Source organism: Esox lucius, chromosome 6 (assembly GCF_011004845.1).
Source record: "Esox lucius isolate fEsoLuc1 chromosome 6, fEsoLuc1.pri, whole genome shotgun sequence".
Taxonomy (NCBI): domain Eukaryota; kingdom Metazoa; phylum Chordata; class Actinopteri; order Esociformes; family Esocidae; genus Esox; species Esox lucius.
In genome coordinates this window covers 10,074,119-10,096,225 of record NC_047574.1, presented here as the reverse complement: position 1 = coordinate 10,096,225, position 22,107 = coordinate 10,074,119, and the positions used below count along the sequence as shown (strand labels likewise).

Genomic DNA, 22,107 nt, shown 5'->3' with positions numbered 1-22,107 from the left:
AAAACACAACTTTAATGACTACAAATAAAAACAACAAACAGGCTGCATTACCCAAAGTTATTAGTCATGTCAAAAAGCATAAACATTCAACAACCTAAATATAACCAAGCGTTAACTTCTGCCAATTATGCAAACTTGTTTCCAAATTCAAGTGATATTTTCTGAACTTTTGGGGTCCACATATCGCAGACACAATTATTAGACCTATGTCAAGACAACAGTAGAGGCAGCCCAAAAGCTATCATTTCCATTACGCCTGATAGGCTTCAGACATATTGCTTTCAAAGATTAGTTAAGATTACGGGAGGTGAATTAAACAACAATATAAGGATGCCACTTCAGAGTTCAGATGTGTCTTTGACAGCTATCATTCATATAATCTTCTAAGAGAACCTACTGACAAAAACAACATCAACTATAATTTCAGTATATACTTTCAATATTTCTGCCCGAATAGTCTGAATGAAGCTCTGGACAACGTCTTTTGGGGATTCTTGAAACTAAAATGTTCTTTAGAGAACCCCTTTGTAAATGGTTCCTCATAGAACCTAGTGAAGAACCTTTTGGTGTAGACTTTTTAGTACGTGGATTTTTGAAGTATACAACCATAAACAGTTTTTTATAAAACTTATAAATTAGGGGTTGCCGAAGTTTCATAGAAAAGGACTGTGGAAGAAACTTGTGTAGGGAGGTTTGTGTTAGATGACACACAAACACACAATCTAGAATACATTTCCATTCTCCACCCCACAGGTGGCAGCAACCAAGTGAAGTTAATGTGTTGTAAGGCCTTGAAAAGCACAACAGGTACAGTCTGTTAGGGAATTGATCGTTGGATTGCCATTTTGGAGAGCTATGAGGCTACAGGGTTTGGTAGCTCACTGTATTCGGTAGCTCACTGTATTCAAGACTTTATCCTGCAGTCGAGCCATATTGGAGTGACCAACACAAGCACTGGACTTATTGAGATGAACAGTTTTAAGCGATCACATGCAATGAGCCTGGAGTGATCGCCACATGGAAACTAGCTAGACAGGCCAACAGAAATGTATAATGTGCTATTCTTTGCAGAAAAAAAAAAAGAATAGCTGAATGTGGATACATATCACAAACAAATTCTACAGTTCAAGAAAGTATATTCATGGTTCTTTAAAAACTATTATTTGAATAGTGGCTGTGTTTGTTGCGGTCTCCCAGTTGTGTGACATCAGACTGCAGCATGTAGGATGGAAAAGGGAGGATAAATTCTAGAAGTTCATTAGTTTTTACAAGTAGTTAGTGTTGAAAGGCATTTGTACCAACTGCACTTAACAGTTTCAAATGACTCTTCCAGGTGCTGACCAAGCACTTTAAATGGTTTTCCTTCTGACTCTCAAGAAACAAGATATCAATAACCCATTGATTACACACCCAAAAAAAGTTTTACTGTATAATGTTCAAGCAAATCCACACTCACTAATCAGATAAAAAAAACTGAAAAATGTTCTCTTTGACATGTTACTGTAGATGGACACGTTCATTCAGACACATGGACATAATAAGGTCAGCAAAAACAGTGGGCTCTGCTTATTGGTTTTTTTGCCACACTTTGAATTGAATGATTTTAATAACTTTTTTTTTTTTTCTTTCAATGAAGCAAAGCAATAAAGGCAGCCACTTCAGTCAAGGGCACATTTCCTGAGCCTCCTAACCCACTTGAAACTCACCCACTTCACACCCCGCCACCCTTGAGTGTCTCCTCTCTCTGTCAATTAGTGGTGGGAAGTCGGGGGTGTAGGCGGGTTTTGCTGAGTAAACAGTGTCTGGGTTTGGCTTGATGGAGAAGGCCTCCCCCGTTGTTGTGGACTGGGATGTCTCAGGAGAAGGGGGCTTTAATTAAACTGGCAGCTGCTTTTAAAGTGTGGGCTGGTGCCCTGGCGCGTCAACTAACGGTGATCCTTAGGGCTGCAACTAACGACTACTTCAATAATCGATTCATTGATTATTACATTGGCGATTAACTGAATATCAAGCATGAAATGTAACACTTTAAGTGTTTTTCTCACTGTTGCACAATACTCCAACTTGGAATAGCAGTTATATTTGTTTTAGAATTTACCCAGATAATCAGTGAGCTTAATACAGCGATTAAGAAGGCGAAATAGCGAAAGGTAAAACATCAGAGAACATTATAGCACGCAGCTTTAACTGAAGTACAAAGAGAACATCACTATTCAAATGAATGGACTGACTGGGATGCACTTTCTTCAAGGATTCTATATAGCGGAGAAATACAGAATACAGACCTCTGCCAGTCATCAGATGATCCATCAGACCACTGTTTTGGTGGCGCTGACGTTAATGCGCAGCTTCAAACATGAGTTCAAGACCGATACCCCGCTTCAAAACACAAGTCACGCTTTTGGTTTTGGATTAACATATCGAGCTGAGCCCTCTTTCACCTATGAAGGCCTCGTTGCGTTCCATTTAGGTGTGTGTGCACCTCTCTCTTGCTCCCATGCCACGCAAGTTCAGCGTTGCACATTTCCTACAGAATTTACCCCACAGGGTCTTTTAGAAGTCGTCAGAACTAAGCTGTACACATCTCTCCACTGGTATGGCCACGGCCTATTATTTGTTTTTGCTGCTTCCAAAACGGACCTTACTCTCCGAAAAATGAAATCTGCCAACTATTTTTAATTATCAACCTAACGTTGTCGATTCGTTGCTGTAGCCCTGCTTAAACTAAACCTGTCTCTAATTAACATTTTCTCTGGAATGATTCTGTGCTTGTTCAACAAACCTCATTATACACTGGAATGATAGCGTATGAACATCGTTTTCCCTGAAGATGACCATGCAACCTGCTCCGGGGCGGTCCTGTGCAGCATAGTTGGGAAGAGCACAGTACTTGCAATGGCACAGTTGCACACGCTCACTAAAGCCGCTCTGGATATGAGCATCCGCTAAATGACTAAAATGTCAATGTAAATGTTAAGTATACAGCAAAGGAGAAAGAAGAGCTAGACTGGGAGGAATACCTTCGACCACAGCCATTTCTGCCCAGCGGGGGTAGAGTCTTGACACTAAAAGGCCACAGAAACGCCGTGATTTAGGCTACATGTCTAAGCACACGTGAACATTCTGGGATTCGCATTAACAGTATGTGGCAAAGAGGTCTCATCCACGCAAAAAACTCTGAAGCTAAATATTAAAAAGTACCTCCCAATTACAGATGCGATCTGACTGTTAACGCGCCTGACCTTTCCGCAGAGCACAGAAAGTTAGCAACTAATCAATGTGGATAAATAGTTGGGGGAGAGATTTCTACACGTAGTCTAGCTCCCACACATCACTTCAGGCACTGACTGAAGACCTTTCCAGGATACACTGTGGAACGCTTCATAAGCAACCTAAGCAGCCCATGCCTGTTGGGCCAATACTGCACACCACCGGAGAATATTAAGAAACCTCATGCCTTTCCGGGTGGACTGCATAGCACGCCTGTTCTCCCTCCAGTCCTTCTGAGGCTCAGTGGTCATCCGTCAACAGCACCCCTCAGATCCGCGGCGAGGCAGCCTAGGGTGATGTGTGTGTTAAATTGCTGGAGTACCAAAGACACTGGCAAGGTTAAAGAGCTTTGTGACAACAGACGCTCTTGCTTGTCCACGTCTCACCCATGAAACCATTTATAGTTGTCTGCCTATCTATCAAGCCACCTGTCCATGACCACGCACAAGACTTCAAATGCACCACAGACAAACACAGAATAAAGAGTAAAATGAAACGGTTTTACAGTTTTGTTTAAAAATGTCAATATTACCATTCAAAGATAATAAAGGGCAGCTATCGAAGGCGCAGATTCAATTTTAAAACGCAATAAAGGTTGACCCACTATGTAATTAGGTAACATACACTCAAGGTCTCGTCCTGTCTCAAAACAACAGTGTTAATTCATTCCACTGGCATTATCACAGAGCTAGATCCCTAATGATAAAGACTAGGCTAATAATTAACGGATTAGGAGTCTATGAAACGAGCCACTGAGTTCTTACAGCCCAGAAATTGTTTATAGGAAAAGAAAAAAGGTCTTGGGATTACTCAGATTAACCGAAGACCCTTGGAACTTGTAAAAGACCTGCATTCATTGAACAAAACGACAGCTCTGATGCTGACTGAGTTCCTAATTAGTGTAACTGTCCATTGCCTTAAGCACTAAAGTTACTGTTAACAGGGACTCATAACTAGGAATACCTTTAGACATGCTTAATAGGTGAGTTTCAAAACAGTAATAAACAATCATTAGGATCCTGGAGTACTGTATCAGAGGACGATATAGGGTCACGCCTTTCAAAACTATTAAATTAGGCCTACACGTCCTGATGACACCAAAACAAAAAACGAATTCCAATCATAAAACAGAGAAATATTTGATCTGGGAGGCATCCACAAAGTAACCGGAGTGCATTCTAGATGGACATAACTCCTAGGGGTTTTACGCAATGCCATATTTGTGCGTCTCTGTAGCTGTTGGCATTTTTTACACTTGGGTTGGGGTCAGCTTCTAGAGGTCAACACAACACCTCCACAGATACGCATCTGTGCTTATTGACTCAATACACCCACAGGAGCAATCCAAGAGGCATTCTGCTTCTAAACGACTTTCCAACACCTCCTGGAACATCTCAAAAAAGAATGATATATATATAGCAGCACAACAACAACGGGTCTAGGGTTTGCTGCTTTTGTCTTTAGAGAAGACGTGATTCAAACCTCTGACGTGGTTCGGCACACAGCCTTCCCTGTAATGTAAACGAAAACGAGACATCAGACCAGACCACCTTCCTCCACTGCTCCAGGGTCCAGTCCCAACGCTTGCGTGCCCGTTGTGGGTGCTTCTGGCGGTGGGCAGCGTTCATCATGACCGGTCTGCAGCCCCATACATAGCAGGGAGCGAAACATTCCTCCCGTAACCATCATTTAAAATATCTGACTTGTGCCACAGTAGACCTTCTGCCGGTTTAGACCAGACGGGATAGCCTTCATTGCCCTCGAGCATCGATGAGCCTTGGGCGTCCAACACCCTGTTGCCGGTTTTTGGTTTGTCCCTCCTCGGACCGCTGTTGGTAAGCACTCGCCACTGCTGACCGGGAGCACCCCACAAGCCTTGCCGTTTCAGAGATGTCAAAGTCACTCAGGTCTTTACTCATGCCCATTAATCCTGCATCCAATACCTTGACTACGAGAACCGGTTGTTCGCTAACCAGATTGTTCACTACCCCGGACCTTGACAATGCGCCCTCGTTAGGCGAGGACCAACGTTATTCGCTTCACCTACGAGTGGTCGTAATGTTTTGGCTCATCAGTGTACACATAATGATATTCTAAATACTTGCTTAAATCTGTATGTGTGGCCTCACATGCACTTCGTACTTATTTGATTTTTGGAAAGTCAAAACTGTTTTGAAGCACTTCAATGTACCCTGAGGCCACATAACTGCAACACACCACAAGAGAAGTCATCCAAATGAATATCTTCCGGAGAAACCCTAAGAGCGATGGAGAGTTCACATTCGCTTCCATCATTTTCTCCCGCCGTAGTCAGTTACATTAGGTGCCTCCGCCAGGCAGGCCTCGTTTCAGCCTCGCTGAGTCCCATCGCCCCCCCCCCACCCCCACCCCTACCCCACCCCCGCTAGTCGCATGCTAATGAGGCTCCGTGCAACCTGCCACGAAGTGCAGTCTCTGACAAGGCACATACATCACGGGGAAAGCTGCGACCTGCCTGGCACCAGCCTGCTCCTCAGCCGCCACCTCCTCCTCCGCCGTGGAACGGGGGGCCTGGGCTTTTGTACGCGCAGACGTCCCGGCTACACCCGAGAGGGCAGACAGAGGGGAGCCAGCCACCCTGGAAATGGGGCACTTTGAGGAGTGGCGTTCCGTGACCGGCAGAGAATGTGCCCGTCTGGCCGTGTTGGGAGCAGCTTAAACAGGACAAATGGCGGGAGACTACTGTAGGACGAGAGATTGTGGAGGAGGAGGATGTGAAGGAATAGAAAAGGACACCCTCTTATTGGTTTAAGTGTGTGAAAGTGGCTTAGCAGTAGTCAAAGCAAAAGCAACTCTTTGAACTGAGGCGTTCTTCATGAGGCTAGCATGGAATGGTGAGGGTTTGGTTCTTAAGAGGCCGACTGAAGCCTCATAGGAAATAGCCAGTCTTGATAATAAATCTTATCTACTGGATGCCTAAATCAGCCCCAAAGAAAGTAGAAGTATGCACAGGAAAGTTAAAATATTTCTGACAAAACCGAGTATTGCCTTATATGATGAAGAAAGACACCTCTTAATAAACTTTGAGAAAATGTATAGGGTTTATACACACTGCAGTGTTATAGGGAGCAAAGAAATTCACTCATGCGATTAAACTCCAGCCAGAGAAATACGGTCCACAAAGTAAAAATACCTACAATTTAAAAAACTACAGTTTGCTGGCCCAATTTGTTTCAGGTTAATATAAAGGATCTTATTTCAAAAATTATTTTGGAAATCACTGTCAGGCGAAGTCGCAAAATAACTCTTTCCTAAACAATCTGCCAGACCTTGTGATGGGCGAATCAATAACGATTAGTTCTTTTTGAACTTATCTTTTCAGTGAACTTGGTGTACTGAATCACTGCTCTCGAAGATTCGTTCAATCAGTGAATCACTTTTGCCCAAGAGAATCCCAGAGATTCAGGCTACTGTGAAGTGGGAATGGAAACTTTCATCACCAATGCATAACACTTGTCAGATGTAACAATCCACTGAATAACTATGATTTAAAAAAATAATGGTGGAAGCCAATGTTAGCCTCATCTTCGAGGTCTTTCTTGGATCTGAAATGTAGCCTAAAAGCCTACCCGAGCCGACTCATTTAAACATCCACACCTACAACTTCAGGCAATTCTGAAAACGGTGGCGTTCCAGTATAGAACTAGGGTGGCACCGACTCTGCAACAAACAAGTGTGGATGTTAAGATGTGATCGCACCGGCTTTTCATTGCTCCTTAACTACAGAAACCAAACATGCACAGCAAATTCGATAGCGTTTTTTATTGCTGTTGTTCATGGTGGCCTACTACATTTCCTTGTGATATTATTTTCTGTAGACTGAATAATTTAGTAATAGTTGAAAAATATAAAGTTTAATTGGGTAACATGACAATTTTGAGCCATTAAACAGAGTGCTATTATAGTAAAAAAAAACAAGGTCCCATCATGATATAGAATTATATAGGAATTAAGAGCTAGTGCAAAAAGACTAATTAAATGAATCAGTGATTCAAATTATTCAAATATTTTCAAAGAACTGTACAGAATGATTCCGTTCACATTAGGGATTCGGAATGCCCATCACTAGCCAGAACTTCATTTACCGCACCCACAAACCAAAGCCACATTGTATTCCTTTGAAAGTGGCACAGGCACCTATCTTCTGCGCACTGTTGTCACAGAAAAATTGACCATTTTACACATCAGCGAAAATACAGTACCTGCAGAAAGAGAACCATTGTGTTTTTTCTTCATTTTACATGACTTCTGGTGCATATACAACACTTACCCCCTCCTATTTCCCTTTTGTCCCAGCGTTTGTTAATGTAACACCTGTACCCCAAGACAGCCCTTGTTCAATACATCCGCTGTAGTCAAAGCACTTTAAAAGCATCCATTATTCCTTTTCTGGTACATTCTTCTCATTTGTGAGATAACACAGCACATAAAGGGGAAAAGAAAACAAATAACCTACCAGAGGGATGGTATTGGTTTCCATTCACCGTTTTTTAATCCATAAATTATTCACCCTCAACTGGATATTAAAGTATAAATGAACACACGGTTCTAGCAAATTTACAGCCGGCAGTGTTCATACATTCTAGATAGCATGTTTGTCCTGCCTGAGAATATCACTCGCAGAATTCCTCACATATTTTAAAATGTAACCCTAACCTCTCACAGAATTAACTTTCCTCCTGAAAAAGTGGTTTTCAAATAGCACATGAACTTTCTCAAAGACATGTTAGTGGCATTTCACCTAGAAGATCACCAAAAGTTGGAATTCCTTCTGCTAACCCACCAAAACTGCTCCTAGCTGAAATAGCCACTATGGATTCATGCCACTAGAAAATAGAAAGACCAGCATGCTTGACCTAGCAAAGGGAAACACTGCCAGGGTGAGATTCACAGTGTGTGTGTGTGTGTGTGTGTGTGTGTGTGTGTGTCTGTGAGTGTTTGTTGGGTGTCAATCTCCAACAGAGTCTAACTAAAGGTGATATTCCACTTAAAATTATTTAAAACTGAACGGCGTGAGCACTTGAATCCAGTGACATCCGTGTTGATATTGAAATGTCCCTGCCTTCCGGCACCTCTCCTCAGGTAGAGATGGGACCATCATGGGGGGAAAGCTCAGACGCAGCACAACAACCGAGACAGACTAGTCCAGCAGAAAACGGTCACATACTTAATTGTACCAAGAGACATGAAAATAAGATGAAATCCCAACTGAGGTGCAACTCTAACCATTGTCCTGGTGGAAGGGTGCAAGGTTATCGCTGGCTTTAATGTAAATATCACGTCCAAGACAAACATTACATATCTGAGCAACGTAAGACAAATTTTCTTCCTCAATACCTTATTTACACACAGTTATTTCTGGCTGTAGTGACTTCATCAGTATTCATTGTTTATGAAAAAAAATAAAGAAAAAAAATCTAATCAAATCAGATAAGGTACCTTGTCGGCATCCACTTTGCCCTTAACAAATTCAGACCTCCAGAACTGCAGGGCCTGGTCCAGGGTGAGGCCAACGCCCTTGAGGAAGAGTCCATACTGCATTCGTCCACCATGGCGTAGGTGGTGGCTTTCCCTCAGCGCTCGGTGGAGCTGCCTCATGCACAGGGGGTAGGACTTGGCCGACAGCTGGAGGAAGAGAGGGCCGTTTATGGCATGCAGGTTAACCACCTCAATCCACAATGGCAGGAACATGCTGCGGGGAATCAGCTGTTCCGCCCATGACTCAATGCTAAGTGTTCCTTCCTTTGTTTCCTGAATGCACAGACACAAGACGGTTGGGTTTGTTGAGCAGCCTGCAATGTCATAATCGACTAGGGGTGTGAACCTTCAAATCCAACATTTCAAAACATTTCCTCAACAGTTTTTTTTTGTTTGTTTTGTATTTATCATGGTTCAGACCATGAACATTGAAAGGAGCATCATTTGAGGCTAATGCTGGGCACGTTCTGAAGAAGAATGCAAGACACAGATTATCAGGAATTGGATGTTAATAGATTTGGGTGATAACAGCATAGAAAACCTTTACATTTTAAATGAGATCTCTGGTCTCTGCATGTAAATTGTAGATGCACCAGATTCCTTCCTAAGGTTTGATAGAGGTAACAAAGTAAAAGCACAAAATGAGATCACAGAAAGCCTACATAGCCCACATAACGTGCTAACTGAATAACAGTCATTATGGACTTCTAAAACATGGCAAAACTCATTCAATGCGTAAGCGTTTGCAAACATGCCAGTAGTCACGAATACTTTCACCACCAGCCTTCACCAATCTTTGTCCCATATCAAATTGTATGCTTAACACAAAGTCAATATCGGAATCCTTGTGTACCATAAGGTACACCCCCAATTCCACCGTGAACTAAGCCAACTGGAAACCAAGCGGCCAGAAAGATTTGGGAATGAGGCAAGACAAACAAACCCAATACTATCCCCCCATTCCCAGATGGTACGGGCCAATGGCATCACCCCTCAATACTATGCCCCCATACCCAGAGGGTACTGGCCAATTGCATCACCCCTCCTTGGGCTTATCCCCCAAGCATAATTCAAACTCTGGTCTCTCAGCTACTTGTGAGACATACTGGGGCACCATTCCAGGGCCCAGAATATATATTATTTTAATGACCATATTGTAGATAATTCTCTTCAGGCAACTATTAATTGAGAAAATAATTATTTTAATTATCACAGCAAATACAGATGTATGTGTTCATTCTAAGAAATATTGCAGGATTTCATGGACATCGTGGATTGAAGATCAGTAATAATATTTCGGTGAACAGCTAAAATCTGACAATAATAATGTCCAACTGTTAAAGTGACTACAGACCAACTGTTAAGTGTTATAGGACTTCAAAAACCTGTAATCTCATTGTCTGCAATTTCGCCCAGAAACGAACCAAGCATCTAACCAAGTTTTCAGTTCGGTGTTAACCAATGGAATTGAAAAAACAAATATTCTTGGTTGGACGCCAGATCTTGGTGTTACTGAAGTTGATACTTGACTTCCATTTGAGAGAGTAAATAAAAGGAAAAATCCAAAAGGACAAAATTAGCATTTGCTGACAGGCCACTTAATTGGAACAGCAGCAGTCTCTGAAATATAGAATTTGCAGAATGCACAGCAAGAACGAGTCAAGGCCTCAGTCAGTTTAACTACCCCTAAGACAGATCATCACGGTTCATTAAAATCCCTTCTGAATGTGAATGCAGAGAAAGGTCGGTCTCACTAATGCAAAGACGTGGGGTACACAATGAGAAGAACACTGCATCGACAGTTCAGCTTCAACCAGTAATCCTTGTAAATCAACAACAATGAACGTTTTACTCCACGAGTGAGGCAGCGCTGTTTCACCTGAAAGACAGCAAGGTGCAGAGCATGCGGTCCAGCAGCAACACTCCTGGCTGTGACACATATAATCACTCTCCACACGGGAGACCAGGTTCTACTTTTTGCTCCAACGCCCAAATCTAAACTATCTAAACAGGGTCAAAAGACACACCCCCATATCACACACACACACATACCCCCATTTACACACACACACACCCCCATATACACATACACACATCCCCATTTACACACTCACATACACATTCCCCCATTTACACACTCACACACACACACACACACACACACACACACACACACACACACACACACACCCATTTACACACTCACACACATACACCCATATACGCACGCACGAACATACGCGCACACACACACCCATATAGACACGCACCCATATACACATATACGCACGCACCCACATACGCACGCACCCACGAACATACGCACCCACACACCCATATAGACACGCACCCATATACACATATACGCACGCACCCACATACGTACGCACCCACGCACCCATATACGCACGCACCCACATACGTACGCACCCACGCACCCATATACACACGCACGAACATACGCACAACACACACCCATATACGCACGCACGCACCCACCCATATACGCACGCACGCACGCACCCACCGATATACACACGCACGAACATACGCACAACACCCACCCATATACGCACGCACGCACCCACCCATATACGCACGCACGCACGCACCCACATACGCACGCACGCACCCACCCACATACGCACGCACGCACCCACCCACATACGCACGCACCCACCCATATACGCACGCACGCACCCACCCATATACGCACGCACGCACCCACCCATATACGCACGCACGCACCCACCCATATACGCACGCACGCACCCACCCATATACACACGCACGCACCCACCCATATACACACGCACGCACCCACCCATATACACACGCACGCACCCACCCATATACACACGCACGCACCCACCCATATACACACGCACGCACCCACCCATATACACACGCACGCACGCACCCATATACGCACCTTTATCCGTGCTCTACTGTGAGCCAAGACACACTTAACACTTTGGCCATACTCTCCCTTGAAAATCAGCATGACACAAAACTGCACTTCATGAACGTCACCAGTAGTTTTGGCACATGGTAAGTTCTGCATTTTGTATTTGCTGTCGGACAATAGAGAGCTCTGCAGACACCAGGGCCTAATAGGTAGCACTCAACCTTGATTAGATTTCATTATTACACATGGGTTTTCATGCCTGAGGGTGGGTAAATCTCTAGCACAATTGCCCGTGGCTTCATGTAATGAATTGTTGGTTGATAAATGGTTAGATTTCAGAAATGTTCATTGTGAAAAATTATCACAGGCTAATGCTTGAATAATGCTTTAGAATGAGAAAAGCTGTTGTCTGTCAGCTAAATGCATATAATCCAGGCCTATACATAAAACAAAAGCCATTTTGAACTATGCGGGAGCAAGCTGCACATTCTAGAGAGGTGGAGAATGCATCAAAGAGACATTCCTAATGCGCTTTCACCAAAAATACCAGACCCATTTCTGTGTAAGACACATTCTACTCTTCATGTTAGGAATATTTCCTAAATGCGATTAAAGAAGCGCATGCCTTTTCATAGTCCTTATCATAGCACTTAAGGTCCCTTTTAATGGTGGAAAACATATATAGGTTCTCCAAACTTGAAACTCAAGTGATACTTGTGGTTAACCGGGAAAGGGGGAATGAAACTCCTGACAGCAGACCTGGATCTCTATAACACAGTGTTTCTTAATCCTGGTCCTCGGGACCCAAAGGGGCACACATAAGAAACACTGCTATAACAAGACTCATCATTCACCGGAGTTAAATGAAAGTTAGACTAGTAGTGTCAGAGACATCGTGTGTGACTAAAAGAACAAAGGAACATATTAAATACGAGCAATGATATAGTGGTAATAAACCAGTTTTAAGTTTCGATTGTGGGTCAGGATTTGTCCAGAATGATTTGTCCAGATAGATTATTTTTCTAATTGGCTAGTGACTTCTCTCACACACACTGAAATTCAACAGTGCTGTTGTTTGCTCCTTGGGGTTTAAGGCCAGGTGTTTTGTTAAAGCACTTTGTGACAACTACTGATGTTAAAGGGCTTTATAAACACATTTGATTGATTGACTTCGGCAGTCCGTTTACTGTTCTATTCACCTGAACATTTTCTCTGTAAAAAAAATAAATAAAGAGAATACAACCACTGAGAATACATGGGAAATCACAGATACAAGCCAGTTTAACGAAAGCCATGACCCATTTCTCAGCAAAACGGATTCTAAAGGCTCTTGCAAAAGAAAAAAAAGGTTCACCCTCCACCACACAACTGAAGCAAGTAATGAAAACCTACTGCACACCAATACTGAGGGGGGGAACAAATATGCTGCTATGACTGTTCACATTTCTGTCCCTGTCCTCATATAATAATAGTTTACTTTGTGTGTTTCCATGCAAGCTCACCGTTTCGATCTGGTCCAAGGAAATCTTCCCAATGCTCTTCTGAATGCTGTAATCCTGGCCCACGTAGGCATGGCTACAAAACAAGGACAACAATGCACAAACAAGACATGTGCACAGACTGTAAATACATTACAGATTGTTGCAGTTCATCAGAGAAGTCACACATTGTTAATAGTCATACAATGGCATCAGAAGGGCCATGGGTTAGGGCTCACGGTTCAGGGCTCATACAAAAATTACAGTCAACTCAAGTATTGGCACCATACATGAAATGGAGCTAAAGTGAATGCAAAAATAAACAACAAACAATGACTCATATGTCGGGCTCAAATATAAGGGGGAACTGTGCGCTCTCATTTCAACACAATTTCTTATACTACTCATTGAAATATTTTGTGTCTGATTTGTCTGAAAAACTATATTTCAATATTACTGGCACCCCAACAATCAATATTTTGTGAAGCCTTCCCTGGAGTGGCTAAGCGCACTGAGCATGTTCCTTTGAAGTCTGACAAGGTTGTCGCCTTCCTCGAGGACCACTCCCCCATGCAGAACAGTTCAAGACCTTTGACAGTCTTAGGTTGGTGCTTGTGGGCTACCCTCTTCAATTCAAACCAACAGATTTAAGTCCAGAGACTGAGATGGCCAATGTAGAACAGATTTTGTGGTCACAGTTTGTGTTGATACTGATGTACATTTGGGGACACTCTTGTTGAACGGTTCATCCACGGCCAAGTTTCAATCTCCTGGCAGAGGTAACCAGGTTTTGGGCTGAAATATCCTGGTACTTAGTGGAAATCGTTATGCCATTGATCTTAACGAGAGCTCCTGGCTCTTGCAAATCACCCACAAAGAATCAATGATCCACCACCATATTTTACTGCAGGTATCAGGTGATTTTCCTTGTATGCGATCCACTTTTGTTGCCTCATCTGACCACAACACCCAATTCCAATATGACCCATCGTTTATGTTGACTCGTTGTTTGAAGTTAACTGTATGTCTGACATTCGTTGAACGGCTACTTAAAAATCAAAGTTTAAGTTCTTAAAGGATAATTATACCAATTTAACATCTGGGTTGTTGTTTTTTTATATTTATGCACATCCCCAAAACCAAGTCATTTTGTTTTGTCAGACATAAAATGGGTTATGGCATGTTGCAGTTGACCAAAATGGAAATGCTAATAAAAAAACTCAACAAAACCCCCTACCTCCTCCTATTAAATCTTTAATATATTAAAGACCATGTATCTGCACAAAATTCTTAAAAAATAAATCCTCTCGACCATCATTGCATATTTGCATGTTCTTGTTATAAGAATTATTCAAACAAGGTTTGATGGCACAATGAAAAAAAACATTTTAAATCAAGTGTTTTGGGGAAATTTATAACATGCACTAATACATTTTAATTATTCACTGTTGTCATCCCTTGCAGGAAGGTGCGATAAGACCACATGTAAAGATGGGCAAACTTTCTATTCCCGTTTGGTAATAAGCTCTAATAGAAATAAGTGTAGGGAAAAGTGACTGGAGAAGTCATTCTTTATGCATGTTTTGCAGTGCTATCCATTTTTATTGTCCCTGCTGGCAAAATGTTACATTGGACAAGATCAATCCCATCGATCAATTCCTGTGTGATTGATTTCCCAGTGCCTGGCATTTGAACAGGAACCCTCAATAAACTAACCGACGTGTCTTTGTGCTTGTCTTTATTGTAGCTTGCTAAAACTGATCAATGCAGAGGCTCCTCATCTCATAGACAACCCCTGAAACCCCAAACTTAAAAAAAACAGGGAAGGTTACCTAACTCGATAAAAATTGCAAAACAGTATTAAGTTTACACATTATCAATGAATGAGTTCTAATTTGGGTAACTTGGTTTAAAGGTCAAAACAGAAATGGGCCTATAGCAGCTTAATGAAAGTTAAGTGAATCTTCTTCCCATTAACAGTACTGATATAACCCAAGAAACTGAGATTAAATGCCATATAACAGGCCACATGATAGGGCTGCACGATATCGGAAATAACAGACAGTGATATTTTGTTTTTCTGCGATATGATAAAATACAGAAAGTCTTCACCAGATGACTTGAAAAGTTCTATTTGAGAGTAATTAATTATTCGAGAATGATTGGGATGATTTTGTAGGGAACTGCATCTTCATGGGGAAAAAAATGAACTAAAATTACTTTTTACATTTTGTCTTATTTTGGGGAGTTTAATTCACCATGGTTCTACTGTATTCATGTAATACTCTTATCAATTCAGGCTAAAGTCAATGATCTAACATGTTATGATATTAATAATGCATGTTGCTTACCCTAAAATAAAGGGGGTCATTTGTGAATGAAGAGTTATGGTGTCTATAAGGGATCCAGGAGATTACAGGAGGCTTTATCTCAGTGCTCCAACCAGGTTAACACAGAGCATTCTCTACAGAGGAAGTTTCATTATCACAACAGGGAATAAATGTGAACGACAAAAACAAATCAGTCATTTAACATTTTATTACATTTTATTACAAATTAAATTACAAACCTCCTTTTTGAAAACAGAAATGTATATCTTTTGATTTAAACCATTTGAAAAATGAAAAAGAGCAGCTATACACCAATCCTGAGTGGTTTACAAAAACAAAATAAAACAAATAATTTGGAATAATAAAAGCAAAACCTCTTGTAATAAATACCAATGAAATTAAAAACATATACAGAACCATTGTATTTCACAAACTTTTCTTAGCAACAGAGCCAAAAGAAAACAGTGTTGATCATCATGCCGATTTAAATAAACTTTTCAATTGTATAAAATCTGGTTTCTTTCTAAACAGAGTACCTAGTAAAATAAATACATTTATTTCTCACAACTAAGAAATATTAAATCTAAATATTCTAATAGAATAACTTGACCTTAAGTATGTATACATTGCTCACTCACACATGAAGGTTTTTGGCCAAGAATACCAGTCTATTCACCATTACAGACTTGAGACGTGACCGTTGGCAAGAGACAATGTACTAAAAAGCCTCTCTGAGGGGGAACTTGTAGCTGGAATTAATAGATACTTGCGGGCAAGCTTGGCGAGATGTGGAAAGCTTACTCTGTGTGTTTTCCACCATGCAAATGGATCTTGCCCTTTGTCTATGGAAAGTGTTAGTTGGCAGGTAGTTTAATTATGCTTCCACCGCATCCTTGTTGGTCAGAGAGGAATCACCCTTTGCTGCAGCTCCGCTCTGTTTAAAGAAACTTCCCAAGAAACTTCAGGCTCCACTTCAGGGCTGCTGCTTGACGCATTCCATCATTTCTGATGCCACTCCGGCCTTGACTTGGGGCTTGTCGTCTTCACAGGTGAAGTCCATCTTGAACCAGGGGTCCAAACAAGAAGCCGCATCTAGCAGCTCCTGAGTAGCTTCATCTCAGTATTTCTCGCTGATGTAGTGCAACATCTCAGGTTTTCAAGATCTTGGTCAAGTCTTTGTCTCCCTCTTGTTTTAGCAGCATTGAAGTGTTGAAGAGGTGTAGAACTGGCTTCACATATGAGATACTATAGTCTTCTCCTGAGAGTGCATCTGTGAAGTCCAGTAGTGGGCCCAGCGACTTACTGACAGAATCCAGGACATCTATATCTTGCCAGGTTGGAATTAGATGCTGTGTCTTCCTGTCCTCAGACAGAACCGGAGTTAAAGCCTTCTGCTGCTCTAGTATCCTGCTGATCATCTTCTGTCTGGAACCCCATCTTGTTTGGCATTCTGATAGGAGGGAATGTGAAGGTAGATTGAGTTCCTTCTGGACTCTTTCAAGAGCACTTCTGGCCTTCCAGCTGTGAGAGAAGTGACCCACCAGCTTCTTGCAGACACCTGCAGCATGGTTAATGCGTCCATCCTTTTTCACTGCATTTTCTAAGGGAAAAAAACTAAGACAAAATAAAGTATTTATTATTTAACACATTTATTACATTTACTTTAATAAATTATTTATAAAAATAAATTGCTCATAAAACTGTTTTGCGAATGATAACAGAATTAGTTATTTACAGATAAAATGTAGAGCTTCTGCATGTTTTCTTTCTGTTTTAAAGACCTATAATAAAACAATCATTTTCATATAACTTAACTTATTTAGCACTAACTACTTTACTTAATGATAACCCAAAATTTAGGGGCATTTAATTCCATTGTATGTTATTGTAAACAAATGCCACATTTAAACATAAAAAAGATAGCAGAAATATATAGATATGAAACATTAATGCCATAGGATATCAGCCCTGGCATTCAGAGCTTTGGCTATCAACCAGACAGTCTGTATCCATTATTCTTCTCCAGCCCCATTTCAGAACAGGTTGCTAAGTAATAATATGTAACAGTAATAGTATAGCAATAGCAACAGCAGTAAAATAGAATGCGCAATTGGGCATAACTTACCAACTGCAAGATGCGGTCTGTGGCCAAAGCACTGCAATCTGGTCCACTTGTTCAGCTGCAGCCTTCACCATGTTCGCGGCATTGTCTGTTGTTATATAGACTAGATGACTCATCTAGTCCCCAATCTGCTAAAGCTTCTCTCATCCCTGTTACGATGTTCTCACTTGTATGATCCTCTGGGAAAAATGCAGTTTGCAAATAGCGACTTTTCAGGTGGAAGTCCTCATTAATAAAATGTATGGTCTGACTTATGTAGGGTATAATATAATAATATTCCGTTGTTGCTGTATAATATTCCACTTATGACAGCTCTGTTTCAACTTGAGCCTTGCTTTTCTTGTACGGCTCTGGGACGGCAACTTGAGAAAAATGGTTGCTTGATGGCATTACATACTGCTTGTCAAGCGACCGGATCATGTTTTTAAACCCTCTTTGGAAACCGTGTTGATTGGTACCATGTCTTTGGCGACGTGAAATGTTATTGAATCTGTGATTTCTCTCTGTCGTTTGGAACTTCTCGTATGGTGTAATACTGGCAAAGGCATCCGAAATAGACTTTTGCTTTGGGCGGCATTGAGATGCTTTGCCGCTTTAAATGATCGAACAAATTGGTCGTGTTGTGGCAACAACTGCAAGGCACTCTCGACAAAGTACCTCTTTTTGGTCAGCATCATCCTGTCTGTAGCTGAAATATTTCCATATAATTGACGATGCATTTCTTTTTGCAACCAAATTCTCTGTTTCTGTCATTTTCGCCTGTTCCTCGCTCATCATTTCGTCACACGCAGAGCCTGCATGTCAACTAAGTGCAGCAACGAACTCCGGTTTAAAATAATAATAATAAAAATAATCAACTGTGCATCCAATAACCCATAAATCGGAGTAAATTACTTCATATCAGACAGATACAATGCTAGTTTTCCATTTGAAAAAAATTGATATTGTAGACTGATATACCTAGACTGACGACCTTACTAAATCACACGATCATGCAATGTCGATGCTGAAACGATATATCGTGCAGCCCTACCACATGATCAATGGAGTCTGACAGACATGTTATTGGCTAACCAGGTTTGTAAAACCATGACCTGTATGCCTTTAACTACAGGCCCGGACCATCTAATTGCTCATGAGGCACAATTACCACAATATATTGGGTCAGATGGTGATAATCATAAAATGTGATTAAAATGTAATTCAGGCGACACTAAAACAGCATAACACTGAGGAGGCAGGGTCAGACATTAATGACGGCCTGATGGCCTGGGGCCTATAAAAACATCTGTCAGGCGAGCGGAGTCACACGCAGGATCCTGTGTCGTTAGTCACACGCAGGATGGGGCCAGTAACTTCAACACATTTCTGACCTGAAGTTCAACAAACCTCCTGTTTTCCAATCCATTACGGAAAACAACTGTACACAGAAATGTTGTACTACTAGCATAATTTAAAGGGATAGTTCAACAAGCCGTTTATTCAGTTAACACTAGCAGGAAACGTCCTTTTGAACCAAACTGAGATGATTTTGGGGATACATCTCAGACTCTGTGTTAAGTAAATGTTGGAGTTCATTGTCAAAATCCTAAACTATCCCTTTAAATGATGTAAAGAGGCATCAAAGAATCACTCCAGGAGCGGCTTCATAAAACCTATGGAAACCACCTATGGACAACGATGGCGGATGGAACTGGACCGTTCACTGGTAGTCCAGCTTTGACCACAAACTCTCAAAGTGGATGAGAAACACCGGCGCGACCCAACGCCCAACCTCCCGATGAATACTAAAGTACAGACCTCAGGCTCAGACGGCCTGAAAAGTGCTCGGTGGAGCGCGGGTATGCCAGCAATTGCTTCCATGTCAAGTACTCTTGTTTTTCTATTCAACTCAACAGCTGTTATGCATGAGTACAAGGGTTTCTTACCAGGGCACAAGCTGGCCATTATACGACCTCATCTGGCGGGCTGGCCATGCATGGTCAGTCAGTAATACCCTGGAACACGGTGGGACTCGGAACCACACATATTACACTATTCCTCTTTCTACTATCGTGTGTAACCTCTTATACGGCTATTTTAACAGGGCAGTATGCAAAGAAATTCCTGTTTACAGAAATGAAGTGGGAGCAAGCTAGGTGAACTGTCAGGCACGGTGACCTTGTCACCTTTTCAGCTAGCCGCCCTCTGGCCCAACGCTCTTGACCTCTTGGGCTAACCCGCCGCCACACATTAAATGCAGATGTTCTGTAGAATTTACAGAATTAAAGGAAGTAGGGCCGTGACAGTCGACACATTTCAAGTTAAAACGATTGGGTGGGTCAGTGAACTCAGCCACAGACATAACGGGAGCAAGTCACCTGTTAATATACACAACCGTTCAAAGGTTTGGGGCTCACTTTAGACATTTCCTGGTATTCCATGAAAACCAGTGAAATTAGTTTAAATAGGAAATATAACAAAATGAATAGGAAATATAGTAATTGACATTTTCAACTGATAATTAATAAAAAGTCAAACTATCCTTTCAAAGAATCCTCCATGTGCATCAGTTACTGCATTGCAGACCTTTGGCAGTCTAGTTGTCAATTTGTTGATGTAATCAGAAAAGAGACCACCAATTGGGATGGGCTTGACGGGCAATTAATATGTACCGTATTATATAGATATCTTGTTGCAGGAGGAAATTGGCCCCAATCAAGCAGCGTCCTGAGGGTCTGGCATGGTATTGCAAAATGGATTGATAGCCTTCCTTCTTCAAAATCCTTTTCACCCTGTGCAAATTTCCAACTTTACCAGCACAAAAGCACCCCAGACCATCACATTGTCACCAACATGCTTGACAGATGGCGACAAGCACTCCTTCAGCATCTTTTCATTTGGTGTGCATCTCCGAAATGGTGTCTCAGAAATTTTCTTCTTTGTGAAGCAAACATAGGAAACTTAGATTTCTGAAAGGTCACACTTTTTCCCAATCTACCTCCAACCAGTGTTCATTTGCCCATCTTAATCTTTTTATTGGCCAGTCTGAGATGTTTTTTTCTTTGCAACTCTGCCTAGAAGGCCAACATCCTGCAGTCACCTCTTCAATGTTGGTATGGAGACTGGTGTTTTGCGGGCACTATTTAATGAAGCTGCCAGTTGAGGACCTGTGAGGTTTAGGGCCATTTTGAGCCTGTGATTGCACCCACAGTTGATGTTCCAGACACTCAACTAGTCTGAGAAGGCCAGTACTATTGGTTCTTTAATCAGTACAACATGATCATTAGAAAACACAAAAAGTGTTTTCTAATGATCAATTAGCCCAAACCGGGATTAACAAACACACCGTGCCATTGGAATACAGGAATGATGATTGCTGATAATGGGCCTCTGTTCTTTTAGAAGAAAAAAAGCAGATTTTCTTTTGAAAATAAGGAAATGTATAAGGGACCCCAAACTTTTGAACGTTAGTGTATATTTATGCTTCAGTTTGTAATACATTCGGCCAAGAACAGAGAATGTCTCTTACTGAGTGAGTCACTCACTAACAACCCCTTGTTAAATAGCGTAGTGGTTAGAGAAGCGGACTTGTGAACTATAGGCACCGAGTTTGTATCTCCTCGCAGGCAAAGCGATGCACACATTATGAATTATTCCATATAGACGAAAACTTTGCTGGCTAAAACCGTTAGTGTCTACATTATCGTAAGCCTGAAATAAAACAATTTACATTTATATTGCGACTGTTTCAGGTGGATTTTCAAAGCATGCAACCATGCATGGGTTTTGGGTCAGGATAGACAAACATATTTGCCGGCTTAACATTCAGTAGTTACGGTATAGTAAGCTTTAACTGAAACTGTATACGTTTATATTGCTACCGTTTCTGGCATGGAAAAGTTCATCTTGAGTCTCGCTAGCAGTTGCTCAATTCTTATGATTATTCCTAGGAAGTTACTGGCTAATAAGCTGTTAAAATGGCCAGTGGCAAAAGTTAACAGCTCATAGAAGCAATTTCTGGTGGAGGTAAACTTAATAAGAAACGTTAGTCAGTTTAACATAATCCTCAATGAAGTAGAGGGACTTCTGAAACGTGTAATGCTGTGGCATAGTGGTTAAAGACAGTGCCTCTAATACTGAAGACCTACGTTTGAATCTATTGAGGGCAAAAAGAATTATTATTTCTGGTAGATTCCACGATTCTCTCGTCTTTTCACTTGATGAAAAAGTTAGTTATCTTCGCCTTTATTTATAGTTATTGTATAAATGTCATTCACAAATGAAAGAAAGAAAAAAGTACATTGTTTTGCCATGAAAGAAACATTTTTTTTCTTATGGCATGAAATGAAATAGCTTTGCCAGACTCGCCAGCAATTGCTCAATCCTTATGACTATTCCAATAAGTTACCAGTAAAGCTATTTACTGGCTAATATACTGTTAAAACTGCCAGTGGCAAACGCCATACATAGATGCTATTGGAGGTGGAGGTAAACTTAGTA

General features: G+C 41.5%; 1 protein-coding gene across 2 annotated transcripts in view; it reads right to left on the bottom strand.

Annotated features, from left to right (window-relative positions):
• prim2 (DNA primase subunit 2) overlaps positions 1–22,107 on the bottom strand; it is a 78,631-nt gene that overhangs the window by 17,467 nt on the left and 39,057 nt on the right. For both annotated transcript variants that reach the window (XM_010888998.3, XM_010888997.4), the window contains exons 9-10: positions 13,198–13,270; positions 8,749–8,934 (exon numbers count right to left, since the gene is read on the bottom strand). In XM_010888998.3, coding sequence (XP_010887300.1) covers positions 8,749–8,934; positions 13,198–13,270 — 259 coding nt within the window. The remainder of the gene's footprint in view (positions 1–8,748; positions 8,935–13,197; positions 13,271–22,107) is intronic.